Here is a 17,990-nt window from a genome sequence, read left to right on the forward strand (position 1 = left end):
TAACTACTACGCTTTTCACTCCAGTCCCGGCAGATGGTACAACTCTTACATTCCAAATTTTACTTATCACTTGTGCTGCGTTTGAAAGTGGCGCAAGTGACACTTTTGCTAAAATGGTTGTTTTCACCGGCAGTGCATGGAGGTATCTGATATACGTTGAGTGGCTGTTACTTTGGGAAAAGGACCAAGTTGCCGTGCTTTCAAAAAGACAGGGGATATACTGAGGGAGAATTAGATACAACACTATCTGTTATCTAGTTTAAAGCACTATCAATTATGTTCTGTGACACGATTGAATCATACCTGGATAATCACACATTTCATTCCCCATGCCAAATTGAATCTAGTTAATTCTACTTTATATCACCATGGGTGCAGGATAAAGTGATAATTTTTATTTATATTAATTTGGGAACCAAAGAAAATGCAATGATTGAGCTAGAATGAAGAGAAGTATACGGGTGCATAAAATTCTACGTTGTTTGAAATAAAGAGATACGGCCACTTTCTAAAAAGCCGTGCCCTTTGACAAACCTTCCAGTACATATCAGAGTATCTCTGCAATCCGCTACTACAAACGCTAATTGCAGAGGCTATGATCTAAGAACAAGGCCATACATGAAACATAAACAACAATTTCATGGATCACAACACAATTGGCTGTACATATAGCATTATCTAATGGGTCACTTGGAAGGTTTCCTGGATAATCTAGGGTAGGTGAATTAATCACTTCAAGAGGCTGGGAATTAAGAAGAATGGGTTAATTAGTAGAATAAGCGTCTTTTCCTAGAAGAATTTGAAGCAGCAAAATGTTGAAATTGTTGAGCATATTAAGGAGGCAACATTACTGAGATGGCATGACAGAACAGAGCTCAATAGACCCATAATCAAGAAGCTCTTCAATCATTTGCTCTATATGATCCTCTTCAAGAGGCTTGAATTGCTCACCACTTTCCACCTTCACCTTCTTCACACCCCACTTTGCCTCTGATTCTTCAGTCTCTTCCTTCTCCTCCTTGGCTGTCTTCCCTTCCAACATTGTAATATTGTTCTCTCTCCTTTTCACAGTGGACGAGTTGCTTGTACTCGTGGACACTACATTTGGCGAAGTTACTCGCAGAGGTTCCGGCACTGTAGGTCTTGTCATTTGAAGCGAAGCCATATAACATCTATGCAGTTTAGCGGTCAAAGTTGCGGAGAGAAGCTTAGAAGATGATGATTGAGACGCATTGGGGTTGTAAGGGAAATTGGTTCTTGCTCTCGGACCACACATCAGCCTCGCTGCTTCATCGTATGCTCTGGCTGCATCTTCTGCAGTTTCAAATGTACCAAGCCATATCCTCGTCTTCCTGCACGAAACAGAACCTTGTGATTTAGTATGATGTACTGAAACAAGTCCAACTGAGACGCAAATGAAACGTGCATGGACGTGAAAACTAAGGTGAGCTTACAATAGAGGGTGGCGGATTTCAGAGACCCAAGACCCCCAATGCCTTTGTCGGACGCCTCGATACCGTTGTTGTGGTCTGGCCATGCTAGGGAAAAGACGAAACGTATTCTTGCTCGCAAAGTGTTTATGAAAGTGTTTGTCTCCCAACACCAGAAGGAGGAGAGGAGGGTATTTGTAGTTGAGTTCTTTCACAGTCACACGCCCCCTTTTTCTTACCATTCTGGCACCCAATTGTGCACGGTGGGCCCAACTTGGATTTTGATTTTTCAGCTCTTACTGTGTTTTTCTTTTCTTTTTTAACCGGCAAATGGCTATATTGTAATTTGAACCTCATGATTATTGAATAAGTATTTCCCAATCTTCAAGTGACAATTCAAGTAGCCAGGCAAGTTGAAATCACATGTCTCTCCGTCTCTGATTAAGATATAAACTGGAAACAGCATCGCCCTGTTATCTAAGGTCGCAATCTTATAGATTCTTCTCATGTGACTATGCGGGTAAGGGGGCAATTGTAGATAACGACTAGTTTGGAGTAGTCCCTGTGTTGTGAAGTTTGAACTGCATTATCTTTTAACATATATATATATATATATATATCATTCTCAAATATATAAATAAAGCACCCATTGCCTTGCCAGTTGCAGCCAAAGAATGGAAACCCTATAATTGAAGTTTCTGCATCATCTTGTCTGTTTATATGAGAGTTAAGGACCTTGGTCTGGGCCTTCTGGAGACCAAGATAAGGATCAAATTCTGCAACTCGAAAGTAGGATCAGGTTAAGGCAACAGTTCACCATTACTGTTGCCGAAATAGTAGAATATGCAGTCAATGTAATTATGTAAATATTATGATTTGGTCAAACTCAAGTTTGAGACTCATCAATTAAAGACTAAACATTCTTGAACCGTCATAATTAGCCCAACAGATCAAATCTGTCATCTCCAGTATTATCAGCCCAAATTGATGCGTCTGACGTGAGCATCAGCAACAGCCTCCCTTTTTTCAATTCGTTTATTTCTTCATGAAAAAATTTGCAAAACGAAATAGCTGTGCGCTCAAAGAGCAATCCTTCAGTTGCAGGCAAATTGCTGAGAAATAATAATGTATAGTTTGATTAGTTAGTGACTTCAAGTTGAGACTTTTCTTCGTTTGTGTTATTCTTCATGATGTTATAATGCTTAGTGCCTTGGATGCATCAACAGTTTCTCCAGGTTCTTGAATTTAATCGACAATGGCCCCTGTTCTTGCAGCTACTATACGCCATGACAGATCCATCTATCAAGGGATTAAGCTTCTTGGCTAGTTTCTGTGACCTGAGATAAAATGGTAATGAAAAGTCCTGAGAAAGATAAGTTAACGTTAAATTTAAAGGGTAATATAAGCAAAGCCTTCTTACCACTTTCTTAATGCTGCAAATTAAGCAACATGCCTCTTTCAGTAATTACAGACATGACCACTGTAATATGTTAAACAATTCTGCACTACTCATATTGGTCGCATCACTCACTCTCATTCCCATCTGTGATCTGTCTGTCCCACGGGCCAAACTCCCGATGGCAAAATACCTTCTCATTTGAATAAAACAATGATGGGGTCAGAGGGTGAAGTCATGCCGGCTGCCCACCCGCCACGTGTCGCAACGTAATCAGATGATGACCAATATTTTGCTGTTCATTTTATCGGGGAACCAAAATCACTTTTACGGCAGAATATATTATAACTGTTCGGACTTTTAGGAGAAGGAAAAGAGAGAATATTTGGTCCTCGCTCCTTGCATCTTTTTAGCTGCACGTTGCTGTTGGATTGCCTAGTTACCCAAAGGAAGAATCAAAGGTAAAACTGTTTTACTTTTTGTTTCTTTGTTAAGTATCTGAAGCAAAAGAGCACAGTGATGAATGAGAGGAAAAAATAATAGGGGAAGGGAGACATAAGAGAACAAGCAGCATGTATGCGAAGGATTAATTAGATTTGGAGCCTTACCGATATCCCTATCTATGTCTCTCTCAGCCTAGCCTCTCTGTGTACCATTCTTTATTTATATTTTGATTAATTTTAATATAAATAAAACTTTTGGATGGGCTTACAGCTAACATCAAACCGATATGCACAAGAGGTCAAGAGAGTAAGATATAGATAAATTTGTTGGGACCCATGAATGAATACATACGCGTGAAGTGGGTCCAGACTCCAGAAACATAACATGGGTGATCAAAACAAAAACCTAGGTATGCCCTTCATGAGTCTATGAAGATCCTCACACAGAGCAGTGCTCCACATGCAAAATCCATTGAATAGAGCTGCCGAAGTTAAGGATGGGCTGCTTGTTGGGGCGGGAATAACTATAACATGAGATTTTCTCAGCCAACCACACCTATATAACTTGATGAGAAGCTAGCTAGCTTGTGTCTTTTTCTGTGTGTCGAGTCCTAACTTGAACGCCCATATGCATGCACGTATTATATTCGCGGGCTTCACTTGTCTGTTTCTGTCTTTGATATTTTTTCTTCTTTTGTTTAGGTCTCGCGGTTGGATGTATACGCATCAACGGGGGAAGCAGCTGGAGGCGATGAAGTTCACAGATTGGCGATGGCCAACACTTGACTTTCTCGTTCGCTGAGGGTTTTTCGGGCGACTGAAGGTCAAACTGGAATTTCATCGTCATCAAAACGCGGTTTCGTTACAGAACGAGTAAAATTATATTTAAAAAAAAAAACTCAAGAGTAATTCAAGGTGATGTGACAATGATATGTGGTTCTTCACATGGGATATGTTTTCTTTTCTTTTCTTTTCTTTTTTTTTAACACCACACATATCCAACAACTTATCTTTACGACTGAACGTCACGAACAAGATTATATGCAATTTCCATCCCCATGTGCGAGTTCCTATTTTGTCTCCACCGGTAACGTGTATTTTGCAAACTTAATAACTTACACATAATTGGTGCTCGATCATATATATTTATGCATATACTTTCCGGAACGCTTCTGTTTAGTGAATGTAACAAAATCTCTATTTTTATTACTGCTTTTCTTCTTCCTGTTTTTCAAAGGAGCACAGGAATGCATGTAACTGTGTTCCCGCTACGGCATAAAAGAAAAGGGCCATGAATGTGGCAGAGAAAAGAGTCAGCGGTCAGAGTTTGTCCCCATCGAAGTTAGTCAAGGGGAGGCACGTGCTTGGTCTGAAATTAAAACTACCAAGACCGAGTAAACAAGCCACCATTTGAAAAAAAAAAAAAAAATGGTTGTGTGTTTTGTTGTGTTTCTGGCATAGTATCATGAAGTTAAGTGATGGATCGATGGAACATTAAGTAGGTGGTTTATGAAAGAAGTTATGAAAATAACAAGACATTTAATTGTGAATCGATCGAAGCGGTCAATTCAACTGTTGTCACGGAGAGAGCAGAGGAGATGACAGCTAAGTGAATGGCTTTAAATAAGGGACTCATGTTTCAAAATTACAAGAGATTGCGATGATTAAGGAAGGCAGGCCAAGACAATACCAAAAAGCTCTGCCCATGTGACTTCACTTCTAAGCAAAAGCCAAGGTCGCTCTTACGATCGACCTCTCACATTTGATGGAACCAGCTAAATTTTCCCTACTAAAACCGCGTTGCTTGTCAAATTAAGATCTCACTGTTTCTCATGTCATATTTCGCTCAATAAACAAATATGAAAACTGTATTTTCAGATGTAAATAATAACGTCATTTTTATAATGCCGCATCGTATCATTGAATCCAAGTTTTTATAACATATCATATTTATTAAAGGGCGTGTAATATAGATATAAAATATTCATTCTTCTTCCCAAATAGAATGGAGTTTCCTGTTTTCAATTCTGTACGTGACATCTCTCTGAATGGAGCTCAGAGGAAAGAAGTAACTACTTTGTCATTATCGGCGGTCTTGGGCCTCACTAAATATTCAAGTATGCCCCGCAATCAAAGATCTCTTGTGTTTTAACCCAAAATAAAAAAGTTCTTGTGTTACCCTATTGCTGGGCCGTTGAATAAGTACAGCTTCTGAGGAACTCATGTAAGCCCAATATTGTTTCCCAGACCCAAGACACAAGTGAGACCAAAAGCCCAATGTCGATCCCGTTCCAAACAATAAGGTCGATGCTTCCCTGTTCCTTTGGAAGGACCCAAAATTCCGGAACCTCCTCTATCGGATTTTCAGTCCATGTGCTCCCTTCTGTCCTCCACGTAATTTTTTAAAGACAAATGAAAAATACTTGTTGTTAGAAACGGAGGAAGAGAGCGGTGGCTAGGGTTTGTGGTAGCTGGGGCAGTGAGGCGCAGTTGAAGTGAGAATGGTAGGCGTCGCTGATCCGAAGAAGCTTAAAGAAATGGTGTTTTGAGGATTTGTAAAGTATGATACGATTGACGTTTGTTAATTTGATTGCAGCCGTCGCACAAGACGTTCAGAGTGAAGAAGAAGCTGGCCAAGAAGATGAGGCAGAACAGGCCTATCCCCTACTGGATCCGCATGAGGACTGATAATACCATCAGGTTCTTGCCTCTTTCTTCTTCCCTTTTTACCCTCTCCTCATCTTTTCCCTGATTCTCTCTCTTTTCTGTTTCAGATACAACGCCAAGCGCCGCCACTGGCGTCGGACCAAGCTCGGATTTTGAGGTGTTTCCCCCTATTTTCCTCTTTCATTAGAATGTCCCTGAGCTCGGATGACGTCTCCTGTTTTTGTGATTTAAGAACCACTTTGTAATGAACACACTGTACTCCATTAATGGGTCTCAACTCCTCTGACACATTCAAGTAATTTGAATTCTTCTCGTAAAACATTCTGATTTCTATTTGTGCGCCTGTCATAACAACACGATATATTCAGATAGATTCCCGGATGCTTTTCGGACGAACTGCTTGATAAACTTTTAGAAGAGAGTTTGGCGAAGAATTTGTGTTGGTTGAACGCGGGGCTGGACCCGCACCATTCAGGTTCGGTTTATTCACCTCCTAAATTCATCTATATATTCATAAAAATTATCCATCTTTTACTTGGTTGGATTTGATGGATTACATGTATGTTGGTTTATCCGGAATGGTGATGACATGGTTTTTGATGGCGGTGCGCGATCTAGATACAGAGCGCGATGTGGATATGCGATTTTGTCTTGATATTTTTTTCAGCACACCGGCCCATTTACTATTCTCATCTTAAGCAGTATAATGTTCAAGGAAGAATCATAAAAACAAAAAGGGGGGGGGGGGGACTCAGTAACACCCGGGCGTTAAAGGGAAAAACATCTGCAGATTGGAGCCTGTTGTTCCGCGTGATTTGTGTGTGTTCCGTTTAATGTCACTTGAATCAAGTATGGCCTTGCAACTAGAAGTTCGAACATAGTCTGTAATTTCTATTTTCACAAGATTGCTTACGCTGGTGGCATTTGAAGAAAACTAAGCCTCACTCTGTTTTCTATCTGGCTTTGCCCCTCTTTGATGTTTCTTGTACTCATTCCTTCGTTACACTTTGAATGAAATTTCCATTTCCTTTGGAAAAAGAAAAACTAAACCCATGGGTTTTTTTTTTTTTGGGGGGGGTGGAAGAACAATGGGGAAGGAAACACTAGCAGGGGAGTTTTTTTACCTCCTGATATTATTTCCTCTCTAATTTTACGCCAAACATAAAGCATAGGGTAAAAAAAATGAAGATGTAGAATTAGAAAATAGGGAAAATGACTAAAAAAGGAATTTAAATATAGGAAATTTCAAGGACAGCTAATACTTCAAAATTATTGGAAATGAGAAAAAAAAATCTAACCTAGAATTATGAAAATGTAGGGGTCGAGAGACAACGGACAATGTAGAACGAAAGAAGGAAGATGATGTCCCCCCCCCCCCTCCCCAAAAAATTCGTGGCCGTTGATGGGTGCCGACTTCGCACCATGAAATTGCGTAATCTGGATTGATTGTAGTAGTTGTGTTTGTGGGAGTTTGGATTACCATGATGTCAGCTCTAATCACAAAGCCCAAGCTGCAAAGCTACGGATGAGCATAAGGACGCACAGGAAAGATCCCGAAGAATTCAATTTTTTTTTTTTAAATGGAGAATGGTGCTTAAAGTTTTATATCCATTTCTTTTTATTAAAATTTTACAACATGCTCATCTTTTTTTTTTTTAAATCAAATTCATTAAAATCTTTTCTCCTTTCTTTTTTATCCTTCTCCGGGCACTCGTACAGTGGACTAAGCACAAATTCTAATATCCGTGGGGCTAAAACATCTGCTGGAAAGCAGTGGCCCAAGTTGGTGAGAGATCCCATTGTCATGAGGGACTCTGATGTGTAAGTTTGCAATCCACCTTTTATTTCCCCTTTATCGCATGGACTTTTTGATCGGATTGCTGCAAGTGAAAAAAGGGGGGGGGGGGGGGGAAAAAAAGCCAAGACACTCCATTGTGAAAGTTATTTATTAAGATATAAATCATATATTTTTACACTAATTGATTAGCCTGGTGGGGAGCGAAAACGTGAAGCTAAATAATTTAAGAATTGACTTAATTGAGATGACTAGTGGAAGTGATGAAGGGGCGCTATAGATAATTTATAGTTCAGCTGGTTTTTCTCCTTTCGACCATGGATTTAGCAGCGCCAGTTTTACAGTGACATCAGAAGGAAAGGAACGTGGCCAACAGTTGAATATCATGACTCAGAACTCAGCGATTCGCAGAGGGGAATAAAAAAGAATGAATGAAAAAAGCCACGTGGCGGGAAAATACTAGACGATAATTCCCGGCAGGCAGCAAGCACTATCCCAAAAAGATGATTTTCCCCCTAAGATGACCCCAGTATTTACACTGCACCAGGCACTTCTTCACTCTCGTCCCATTTCGTGTTTTCTCAACATTATAACTAAGCCTGCTTTGCTGCTTCGTGCTCTTCGCCCCTTCTCCCCTTCGCTTCTTCTCTTCTAAACCTACCTTTGATCGCATCGCCCAATCTTCGACCCACAGGCGTGCTAGTTCGGTTCGTCTCCCTTATAAACTCTGTTGTTACTTTCATTTTCTGCTTCGCGAGTTCAGATCGCTGTAGCTTAAACTTTCTGATAAATTTCTTTTTCTTCTTCCTCTTGCCAGATACTTTCTGATTCACCGACAATGGCTTCCGCAATGCTTTCTATAACTTCGCCCTCAACCTCCGCCTCACTCTCGATGCATGACTCTCACAAGGTATCCCGGCTTGATTCTGTAAATTTTCAATCCGTTACCTCCCCTTCCTTGGCTTTAGTCTGCTGGCTAGAAATGCGCCAAAAGCCTGATTTGTCTTACTACTTCCCTGTTTTATGTTTTGCACCCAATGGTTTCGGCATAAAACTTCATTGTATCATTGTGTTTATAATTTGACACTTCATGTTAATTCTCTCTGTCATAATTTTTTCACCTCGCGATTTCAATAGGGAAAGCCGAACTTTGGAGGTAGTGGTCTGAGATTTAGCAAGGAAAAAGGCAACCCTTTCTCATCTGCCAAGGTATAGTATAAGGAACTAAAGTTTTTACTTCTGCTACAATCCATCTATTATGCCTACTATACTTAACTTTTCATTCTATGATCATTATTCTGCTTCCTGATCTTATTTCTGTCAATTCTGGCTCAGTCTTCTGGCCGGATATCGATGACTGTTGCCGTTAACGTTTCTCGATTTGAGGGTATTCCAATGGCTCCCCCTGATCCAATTCTTGGAGTTTCTGAAGCATTTAGAGCAGACACGAACGAAGTCAAACTCAATCTCGGAGTTGGGGCCTACAGAACTGAAGATCTACAGCCTTACGTGCTTAATGTTGTCAAGAGGGTCAGTGTTCCGTTTTTGACGCATGACCAATGGGCATCCCCTTTTTTAACATTACCATTTCACTTCTCTTATATTTGTTCCCAACTTTACTTCATGTTGGGTATTCCAAAACATGGAGTTAAATAGGAATTTTTCCATTTTATAGGCAGAGAAACTTATGCTGGAACGAGGAGAAAACAAAGAGGTATTTTGCTTTGCATTGATAGCCTTTCTTTGTGGTCTGAAACTATTGTTATTTGGATTATTGACTCCGATCCAATTTTTACTTGCAGTACCTTCCCATTGAGGGTTTGGCTGCATTTAATAAGGCAACTGCAGAGCTATTACTTGGAGCGGACAACCCTGTGATCAAACAACAAAGAGTATGTAACGGACTCAGAAAATATAAATGTCTTAATGATATTATATTCATTGGGTATAACTTTTAAGTAGCAAATAATCACTTTAGCTTTTATTTATATTCCACAAATTCACCCAGGTTGCAACTGTCCAAGGTCTTTCTGGAACTGGTTCTCTGCGATTAGCTGCAGCTCTGATAGAAAGATACTTTCCTGGAGCAAAAGTTCTGATATCATCTCCAACGTGGGGTGAGTACATAGTTCTTCTTCTGCTCAACATCGTTGCAACATTTGTTTTCAAAGATTACAATTCATTGATAACAATATGGGCCTCTTCCAGGTAATCACAAGAATATTTTCAATGATGCTAGAGTTCCATGGTCTGAGTATAGATATTACGATCCTAGGACAGTTGGTTTGGATTTTGAGGGGATGATAGCAGATATTGAGGTAATGTCCTGATTCAGATTCTACTTTGTATGAACTTATGATAGTTTTGTTGGTGGAAAAAACTAATAAGTGTTTTTCTTAAGCTATCTGGGATGGGAAATTGATGCTCAAGGTAGTTTAATTTAATCCTTCTCTCCCTCTCTCTCTAAAAACAGATATGACGGTTACCTCCTGATGCAAAGTTAACTTTATATGCTAAGAACAGTATTAATTTAATTGTGTTGGATGAGAATTGATTTCATTGATGTTTTATTCGAAGCTCCTTTTTTCTTTAGCATAATCTTGAGTCTTGACAACCATTACTGTTGGTATGCCATATCAGTGTAATACTATGCATTCATTTCATGATTTAGTATCAGGAGCTTGGGCATTCTGTTGCCAAAGCCAACAGACATTGTGACACACACACATTCATTGTTTTATAAGGTTGATTCAATTCACCTGGTTGGCCGTTTTCTATTTTTATAGGCAGCTCCTGAAGGATCTTTTGTCTTACTTCATGGATGTGCTCATAACCCTACTGGTATTGACCCAACACCTGAACAGTGGGAAAAAATAGCTGATGTTATTCAGCAAAAGAACCACATTCCATTTTTTGACGTAGCCTACCAGGTACTGATGTTTCAGAGAATATCAATTATTTAAGTGTATTTCTGGAAACTAGAAAGCATGTATGCGATACCTTTGTCATATGTGAAATGATGAAATTAGTCTAACATAGTGAATGATACAGATTTGTTTAGATAATAAAGATGAATTCTAAACAGTTGGGTATTGTTGAAGCCCTGACATGCTTATTGATATCTAAAGTCATTCAATTTTAGGGGTTTGCTAGTGGAAGCCTTGATGAAGATGCAGCATCAGTGAGATTGTTTGTAGCACGTGGCATGGAAGTTCTGGTTGCTCAGTCATACAGTAAGAATCTGGGTCTTTATGCTGAAAGGATTGGAGCAATAAACCTCATTTCCTCATCACCAGAAGCTGCAGCAAGGTATGAGAAATTTTAACTGCTTGCTCATATCTGATGTTGCTCTTGTATGACTATGTGCATGCCTGAGGAAAGGGGGATGTATAAAAACTACCTCTGCATGTGATTCTTGTTAATCCTGTTCAACTTTTCTTCCTTTGCCGTAAAAGGGATCTTTCTACTAATGAGTGTAGGCAGTAGGAAATAATAGGAATCTTTAACATTGAAATACTTGTTAGTATAGCTGGCTTTCCCGTTTTTAGTAATTGCGGGTAGGTATTTATACATGCCTGGATTTTCTACTTTTTCTTCCTAAAATTTCCTCAAGCTTTGATATACGGAAACGTCTTTCCTACTATGTTTTCATGCTAATTGCTGCGCCAGTATCAAAAAATGCTCAGATGTTACAAGACAGAAGATGCCTCATTTTGTTTTGGGGAATTTATGCCGGACTGATCCTGTCTTGGTCAACAATCTGCTAATTAAATTATATATTTCAGGGTAAAAAGTCAACTGAAAAGGCTTGCCCGACCAATGTACTCTAATCCCCCTGTTCATGGAGCTAGGATTGTCGCCAATGTTGTTGGAGACCCAGCTCTCTTCAATGAATGGAAAGCAGAGATGGAAATGATGGCTGGAAGGATCAAGAATGTAAGACAAAATCTATTTGATAGCATTTCTTCGAAGGACAAGAGTGGAAAGGATTGGTCATTTATCCTTAAGCAAATAGGCATGTTCTCGTACACAGGCTTGGACAAAAACCAGGTAACACTTATTGTCACACGTATACATTCTCCCTTTTGTCCTTGTATCTGTTTTGTTCTAGGTAGCAGTTACTTTTGACAGCCAATGCTATTTTGCTAACCCATGACCTTCTTGTGACGATGTTCCCCGATCCTTAAGTAGCATGTTGACGTGTCTGTGCTATCTGCATTCTTGAACAACCCCTCTATTATTAACTCCCTTTTGCCCTTACAGTTTCCTTCCAAAGTAGTGAAACCTTAAACTACGAATCTTCATAGCACTCGTGTGCCCTATTATTTGTTTCTGCAGCTTCACAATTTTGACTGTGCCATCCCGGATGTATAATGCATGTTTTACTTCTGTCTGAACAGAGTGAGAATATGACAAATAAGTGGCACGTATACATGACAAAGGATGGGAGGATTTCCCTGGCGGGTTTGTCTTTGGCCAAATGTGACTACCTTGCAGATGCTATTATTGATTCCTTCCACAATGTCAGCTGAAACTCGGTGAAATTTGCCGTAGAGCCTCACTTTATTTTTTTCCCTCCCTTTGGCGAGTAATAACATGCTGCCATGTGTTTAGACATACATGAAAATAATACAATTGTGTTGCCATGATCGGCGTACATTGGTGTACCTGAAAGTTCCATTAGAAATTTTGTAACCTCAAACCTGAAGCGAGTTGAATCAAAAGTATTTATGCATGATGATCAATTGTTCGTGTGATTAGGGATTACTGGTTACTAGAACATTAAAAAATAGTTGGACGATGGGACTAAACAAGTTAATTTTTTTCCTCAAGTCTTCAATAATGCGGCATTGAATAATTCACTTAAGTTCTAATGGAATCTTTGTAACATGCAATTAAAATACTTAAGGATATATTTGGTAAAAATGAAGTGTGTATCAAGAAATGGAGAAGGAGAGGGAATCTTTTAGTAAGAAGAACGAGACAAGTAATAGCTTGGGGCTATTCGTACAATCATGCGGTGGACTTCCTTAGCGCCAGGAGGCATTGAGACATCATCATTGGATGCCGTTTCTTAGCAGAAAAGGAGAGTTGCAATCCCCATGCGTATTAATGGGAAATAATGTGGGAATTCTTTCAAGTTTGAAGCAGACCGTAACTTATCAAAGGAGAAAAGGTGCACAGTATACAAAATCAAATTTCCTCTATATATTGTTCTTCGTTGAAGTTACTTTACATGCCGCATCATCATTAGCAACTCCAAACTCATCAACCTCTGATGGGGCCTACATTCCCTGACGAACGCTGCGGGTATTACACAAAGCAACGGGTTTGCCAAAGACGTCTGAGTGATCATCCGAGTCTATAACGGTATAACCCAAGCGATTGGTCAGCGTCAGAAGTTAATAGTAACTATAATTATGTTGAACAAAGAGGCTGTGACGATTGTGGAATTCTGAGTGTTCCTCCAAGCTCTACAGGCACAAGAGGGATGAGAGAATGGAGCACATCTGTAATCAGCGGACGATAACTCGGTTCTGGTTGCACGCACAGCGCCGCCACAGCTGCAACCTACAACATCAGTGTATGTAGCATTTAAGAATTCGCTGAATCAATAACAAGATTTTATGAATTCCGAGGTTTATTAGGAACCTGACACAAATGCTTGAGATCCATTGTATTCTTGATTATGGGATCCACAATGTTGGGAAGCTTGGATCTGTCGCTGAGCTGTGGCATCGCCTGCAATCATCAATGCGCCTCTGTTATTTCCAGATGCAAAACCTAATGGCTTTTCATCATAATATAAAGGCATCAAAAGCAGTTTCCTACCCATGTGACAAGAGACCGGCACTGTGTTGGTGTTAGCTTTTCCACTGGCTTCCTCCCCAACACCAGTTCTAGAAGCACCACTCCGAATGCATACACATCGCTTTTATCAGTTAATTTACCTGTAAATATATGAAAACTTCAATTTCTTCGCTTCCACATAATGGGTATGTCATTGTTAAGTGCACTCTAATCTTGTTTATATCTAACCCATTTCTCCTTATTCCTTAAAAATCAGTGGAAGCAGAGCATATACAAGACATATACCATTCAACAGTCAAAACATATAAAAATCATTATCCACTAGTACGGCCTGTTATAGCATTTCCCTTGAGGGAAGGCTCTGTAATTTTCCCATCTTCTCACGATAATCAAATCCGCCTCACCCATACTTCTCTCACATCAGTTGAGATCAGGTTTCAGTTTCGATTACCCGTATGATTATTTTATCACTGAAAATTACCAACCTGAGCAACTGGGCTCAAGAGATCTTAAAGTGGGAGTCACCACATTCGAATTTAATAATCTACTCTAATAAATGGCCTGCCTTCTGTCAGGTGCGGAAGACAGGCACCAGGTGCACGCAGATCATGAGTTTCGAGCCTCATGACATCATTAAAGTCCTCATGCGTCCAAAAGAAACAATATATTGGATCTGGTTTGCTGGTAGCTCAGCAATATATGTGAAGCATGCAGCAAAATGTCAGAACAACGCATATGGCGGGAAAGGATAACAATTTTTTTCCCCCCAAAAAAAGGATAACAAAATTTGATTGGCTTACCATCTAATATATACTCGGGAGCTACATATCCCAATGTGCCTGAGAGTTTTATGTCATTCTTGTATTGGGACCCATCAGCTACGGCAAGACCGAAATCACACAGCTGAATCCACCAATACGTACATAAGCTCACCCAGAAACAAGCTTTGGTGAATGCAATTAATTATCAAGTCAACGTATTGCAGAAATTCTAAAGTATTTACTGGTAGTAGGTCAAAGGGAGGAAAAATATATGGACAGACAGTAACTTGAACAAGATGTTACCTTGGCATTGAAATTTGCGTCTAAAAGAATATTAGATGATTTCAGATCTCTATGGATCACTGCGGGGTTACAGATTTCATGCAGATATTCTAATCCTCTGGTTGACAGACAGCAAACGTAACTCGCTATGTTAATACAGGCATCAAGCACAAGAACGGTCCAACTTTGATTAAGGAAGCTAACCTCGCTGTGTCGAGAGCAATCTTCATCCTCATGTGCCAAGTCAACGCCGAGCCATGATATGGTCCTTTGAAGTTAATAATTAACAGTATGCGGAAGATAAAATTGGTATCAATAAATAACCTCACGATCTTCAAACTTCATCTTCTTTTGGGAAAATAAGGCACTAGATAAATTGTTTTACCATGTAACTGAGTCTCTAATGATCCATTTCGCATTAATTCATAGACAATAAACTTCGTGTCGCCATTACTGCTGCAACCCAGCAAAGAGATTATATTTGGATGCTGAATTTTACATAACAAGTCCACCTCGTTCTGCAATTTCGTGTAATCACTTAGCTGGGTTTCAAAAACAGAGAAGCAGAATGAATTATTAGCAGATATAACCTGAAATTCTCTCTGAGCGTCCTGACTTTCACAGTGCAATTTTTTGACGGCAACATCCAAGTTATTGTGTAATCGAGCCTTGTAAACGCATCCAAATCCGCCCTCTCCCAATATATTACTTTCCAGAAAATTGTTCGTCGCTTTTTCTATCGTCTTATGATCAAATACTATGGAAACAGACCCCTTCTCACCATTCATCTTGAGTGAACTAAATTTTCTCAGAAATGGGGTTCTTGCAAGCCCTTTCTCCGCATCTTGGACATCAACAGAAGACGGAGTGAAAAACAAAACTCAGAAAATAATGGTGTAGCATAACAGAGGTAGAATAGTGAAAAACCTGAACTTTGGACATCTTTCCTCTTTAATTTGGACGGGGACTTCTCGTAACAAACGCAGAGGCATAAGAAGGACAAAATGACTGCACCAAGTGCAGTGCCGGCTACGACGAGAGCTATTACCACCTTCATGTCTGAATCTGTTCCGTTCCGTTCATTCTCCACCTGAATATCTGATCATCATGGGACGTGACGTGAGTGAGCTTCAACAACATGGAAAGGTTTTAACCGTTTCAAAGATTTAATAAGCTGAGAGAGCGTAGGCGAAAGAAATATGGTCCATATCAATAAATGCCGGTGGCAAGTTTTGAAATTTTAAATTTGATACTGTGGAAATGAAATGACATATATCGCATGCGCAGAGACCGGTAGGCGATAGAGACAGCGAACAAAACAAAGAGGAAGGTGGGTGAAAAACTGAAAATAGAACGAGTACCTGGAGAAAATGCCGCCATTGATGCTGGGGACACAGGTGGTGGGACTGTAGGTGACAAAAGGAGAGGTTCGGCGGCAACAGAAACCGACATGGGGCCTTGAAGAAAAGGAAACAATAGAAGAAGCAACAAAAGAAGCTTCATTTTTATGGAGTCTTCAACGTGCCAAGAAGAAAACATGGTGAGACTTGGTGGAGGCCTTCGAAATTGATACGGAAAAGGGCTCTGAGTTGTACAAAGGCTCAACCTTTTCTCATAGTCTGTGATTGCAGTGCTTCTCCTAACTGTCTTTCTCACTCGTTCTGTGTGCGCGCAGAAGCACAGAGAATTGTGGAGAGCGGAGAGTGAATATGTTATAATGGGGCTGAGCGCGCCACAACCACGTGGACTCGTGCGTTCCTGCAGCATCCACACTCATATTTTCTTCTCTCCTATTGATACATATCATGCCTCTTGTATTATAAAATTATAGATATAGAAGATGACAGACCCCGCCATTTTCTATGAGTTTTATATCATCGGCTAAACAAAAACTGGCATGCAAATCGGGGGGAACGATATCGTTTCTGGATTATATTTTCACCGTCTTTCAATATGCGTCTTTTTCGCATAATAATAACTTGAGGCCATAATATATGCCATTGAATGAAACACAGTGAAAACAACAAATCAAATTATGGTGGAGTCATCTTTAAAATGTGCAGGAGTGGGGATTTCGATTCTTTGAGAAGGCATATTAAAAAGAAGAAAACAGGAGAAAAGGAGGGGACGAAACCACACATTTGTCGTGCTGCTGGAGTGTTTGATAAATTTCCTTTTCACTTAAAAAAAAAAAAACAGAGAGAGAGAGTGTTTGATAAGGCCATTGCAAGTGACGTGAGGATCTCAGAAACTGGTTTTGAGAAGAGCAAGAAACAATGTGACACAAATTATATTCAAATAAACACACATAAATGACACATATTAGAACTCTTTTAACCTCCGCTGTATCTGAGGCAGTGGCAAGCAGCACAGCATTCAACATGCCCATGGTTTGGTGATTCCAAATTTTTCTTCGTGGCACGACCCACCCATGGGCCTGACCCGATTGTAAGGCCCATATCGGAGCTGATTCCATTGAAGCCCATCCAAGTGGTGCCTGTGTCCCCGTTATGATTCCGATTAAACAAATCTCTCTGATTAAATATGTAATTTTGCCGGCGTACTTTGTGTCAATTGATCTCTTACAGTAACTTTCAAGTCTTGAGAAATGAGGTAAAAATAAGCAAAGCGAAATGATTCATGTGAATAAACCCCAAGTACTGGGGGAAATTACAGGTTGAAGTCGGCTTGTGGGGAAAGGCTGGGCGATGGGCGATGGCGGTTTGAATAAAAGTCACAGACTCGGAAAAGCAGGTTATATATTATAATGCCCACACCCCCCTCCTTTTTCTTTTTTTTTTTCCCCCCCCCCCCCCCCTGCCCGGTATAGATAATGCCCTTTCTGCCCCTGCGCGTTCACATTCTTCTGATGATACGATGTTGGGCTTTTCTGGAGAGAGAAAAAAATTGAAAGGGATAGACAAACATAACGCGCCGTTTCAGCAATGGGCAGGCAGTCACCAATGAGAAATTGAAAACGAAAGAGAATAAATGGAGGAAAAAATATAAAAGAAACAAATCATTAAAATTTTATTAGGGAAAAATATGACAAATTTTTATATATAACAAATGCAAGTAATTTGAAAATTCTATTTCCAGTGATCCGATTTAAATATTTTCCACTAGTAAAATTTTGAGGAATTTTTTCCCCAATTTTCTCATGATTCATGAATGCATGAATAAAGTTAAAACAAAAAAAAAAAGTAGAAAAATAAAGAAAGGTGGGGGGGAACTTTCGGACCTCAACGACCGGCAGCTGAGGCCGCCTTCTAAGAAGGTCGGTTCCCCGTTCCCGCCACGTCATCCAATTCTTACTTACCACTTGTCTTCCCCCAACGGGCCTCTTCTTTTTATTCCACCAATGCCCCCCTTTCTCCACTTTTTCCAGCTTTTCCCCACTTTACG

At 39.9% G+C, this 17,990-nt stretch overlaps 4 protein-coding genes across 6 annotated transcripts; 2 read left to right on the forward strand and 2 right to left on the reverse strand.

Annotated features, from left to right (window-relative positions):
- Positions 1 to 433: 433 nt before the first annotated feature.
- On the reverse strand, positions 434 to 1,584 carry LOC114754511 (ethylene-responsive transcription factor ERF003). The gene is made up of 2 exons (XM_028943282.1): positions 1,455 to 1,584; positions 434 to 1,352 (listed from the first exon to the last, which is right to left on the reverse strand). The coding sequence occupies exons 1-2, from the start codon at positions 1,535 to 1,537 to the stop codon at positions 848 to 850; spliced, it is 588 nt and encodes a 195-aa protein (XP_028799115.1). The 5' UTR covers positions 1,538 to 1,584; the 3' UTR covers positions 434 to 847.
- Positions 1,585 to 5,669: 4,085 nt separating this feature from the next.
- Positions 5,670 to 6,515, forward strand: LOC114754512 (60S ribosomal protein L39). The gene is made up of 3 exons (XM_028943283.1): positions 5,670 to 5,773; positions 5,866 to 5,969; positions 6,044 to 6,515. The coding sequence occupies exons 1-3, from the start codon at positions 5,771 to 5,773 to the stop codon at positions 6,090 to 6,092; spliced, it is 156 nt and encodes a 51-aa protein (XP_028799116.1). The 5' UTR covers positions 5,670 to 5,770; the 3' UTR covers positions 6,093 to 6,515.
- Positions 6,516 to 8,276: 1,761 nt separating this feature from the next.
- On the forward strand, positions 8,277 to 12,476 carry LOC114754510 (aspartate aminotransferase P2, mitochondrial). 2 transcript variants are annotated; one of them, XM_028943280.1, is made up of 12 exons: positions 8,277 to 8,438; positions 8,549 to 8,641; positions 8,869 to 8,940; positions 9,067 to 9,261; positions 9,407 to 9,445; positions 9,534 to 9,623; positions 9,740 to 9,848; positions 9,940 to 10,049; positions 10,518 to 10,661; positions 10,874 to 11,040; positions 11,517 to 11,781; positions 12,132 to 12,476. In XM_028943280.1, exons 2-12 carry the CDS (start codon positions 8,570 to 8,572, stop codon positions 12,261 to 12,263), a joined length of 1,395 nt encoding a protein of 464 aa, XP_028799113.1. In that variant the 5' UTR covers positions 8,277 to 8,438; positions 8,549 to 8,569; the 3' UTR covers positions 12,264 to 12,476. The 2 variants fall into 2 exon arrangements, with proteins under 2 accessions (XP_028799113.1, XP_028799114.1); XM_028943281.1 differs by having other exon boundaries at positions 8,277 to 8,433.
- Positions 12,477 to 12,917: 441 nt separating this feature from the next.
- On the reverse strand, positions 12,918 to 16,377 carry LOC114754486 (probable receptor-like protein kinase At1g80640). 2 transcript variants are annotated; one of them, XM_028943252.1, is made up of 10 exons: positions 15,947 to 16,377; positions 15,513 to 15,683; positions 15,176 to 15,429; positions 14,971 to 15,103; positions 14,790 to 14,853; positions 14,607 to 14,703; positions 14,343 to 14,445; positions 13,564 to 13,682; positions 13,384 to 13,473; positions 12,918 to 13,302 (listed from the first exon to the last, which is right to left on the reverse strand). In XM_028943252.1, the coding sequence occupies exons 1-10, from the start codon at positions 16,350 to 16,352 to the stop codon at positions 13,150 to 13,152; spliced, it is 1,590 nt and encodes a 529-aa protein (XP_028799085.1). In that variant the 5' UTR covers positions 16,353 to 16,377; the 3' UTR covers positions 12,918 to 13,149. The 2 variants fall into 2 exon arrangements, with proteins under 2 accessions (XP_028799085.1, XP_028799086.1); XM_028943253.1 differs by lacking the exons at positions 12,918 to 13,302; positions 13,384 to 13,473 and having other exon boundaries at positions 13,599 to 14,223.
- Between the last annotated feature and the right edge of the window lie 1,613 nt (positions 16,378 to 17,990).

Source organism: Neltuma alba, unplaced genomic scaffold (genome assembly GCF_004799145.2).
Source record: "Neltuma alba isolate B1F8T4 unplaced genomic scaffold, ASM479914v2 tig00010148_pilon, whole genome shotgun sequence".
In the NCBI taxonomy this organism is placed as follows: domain Eukaryota; kingdom Viridiplantae; phylum Streptophyta; class Magnoliopsida; order Fabales; family Fabaceae; genus Neltuma; species Neltuma alba.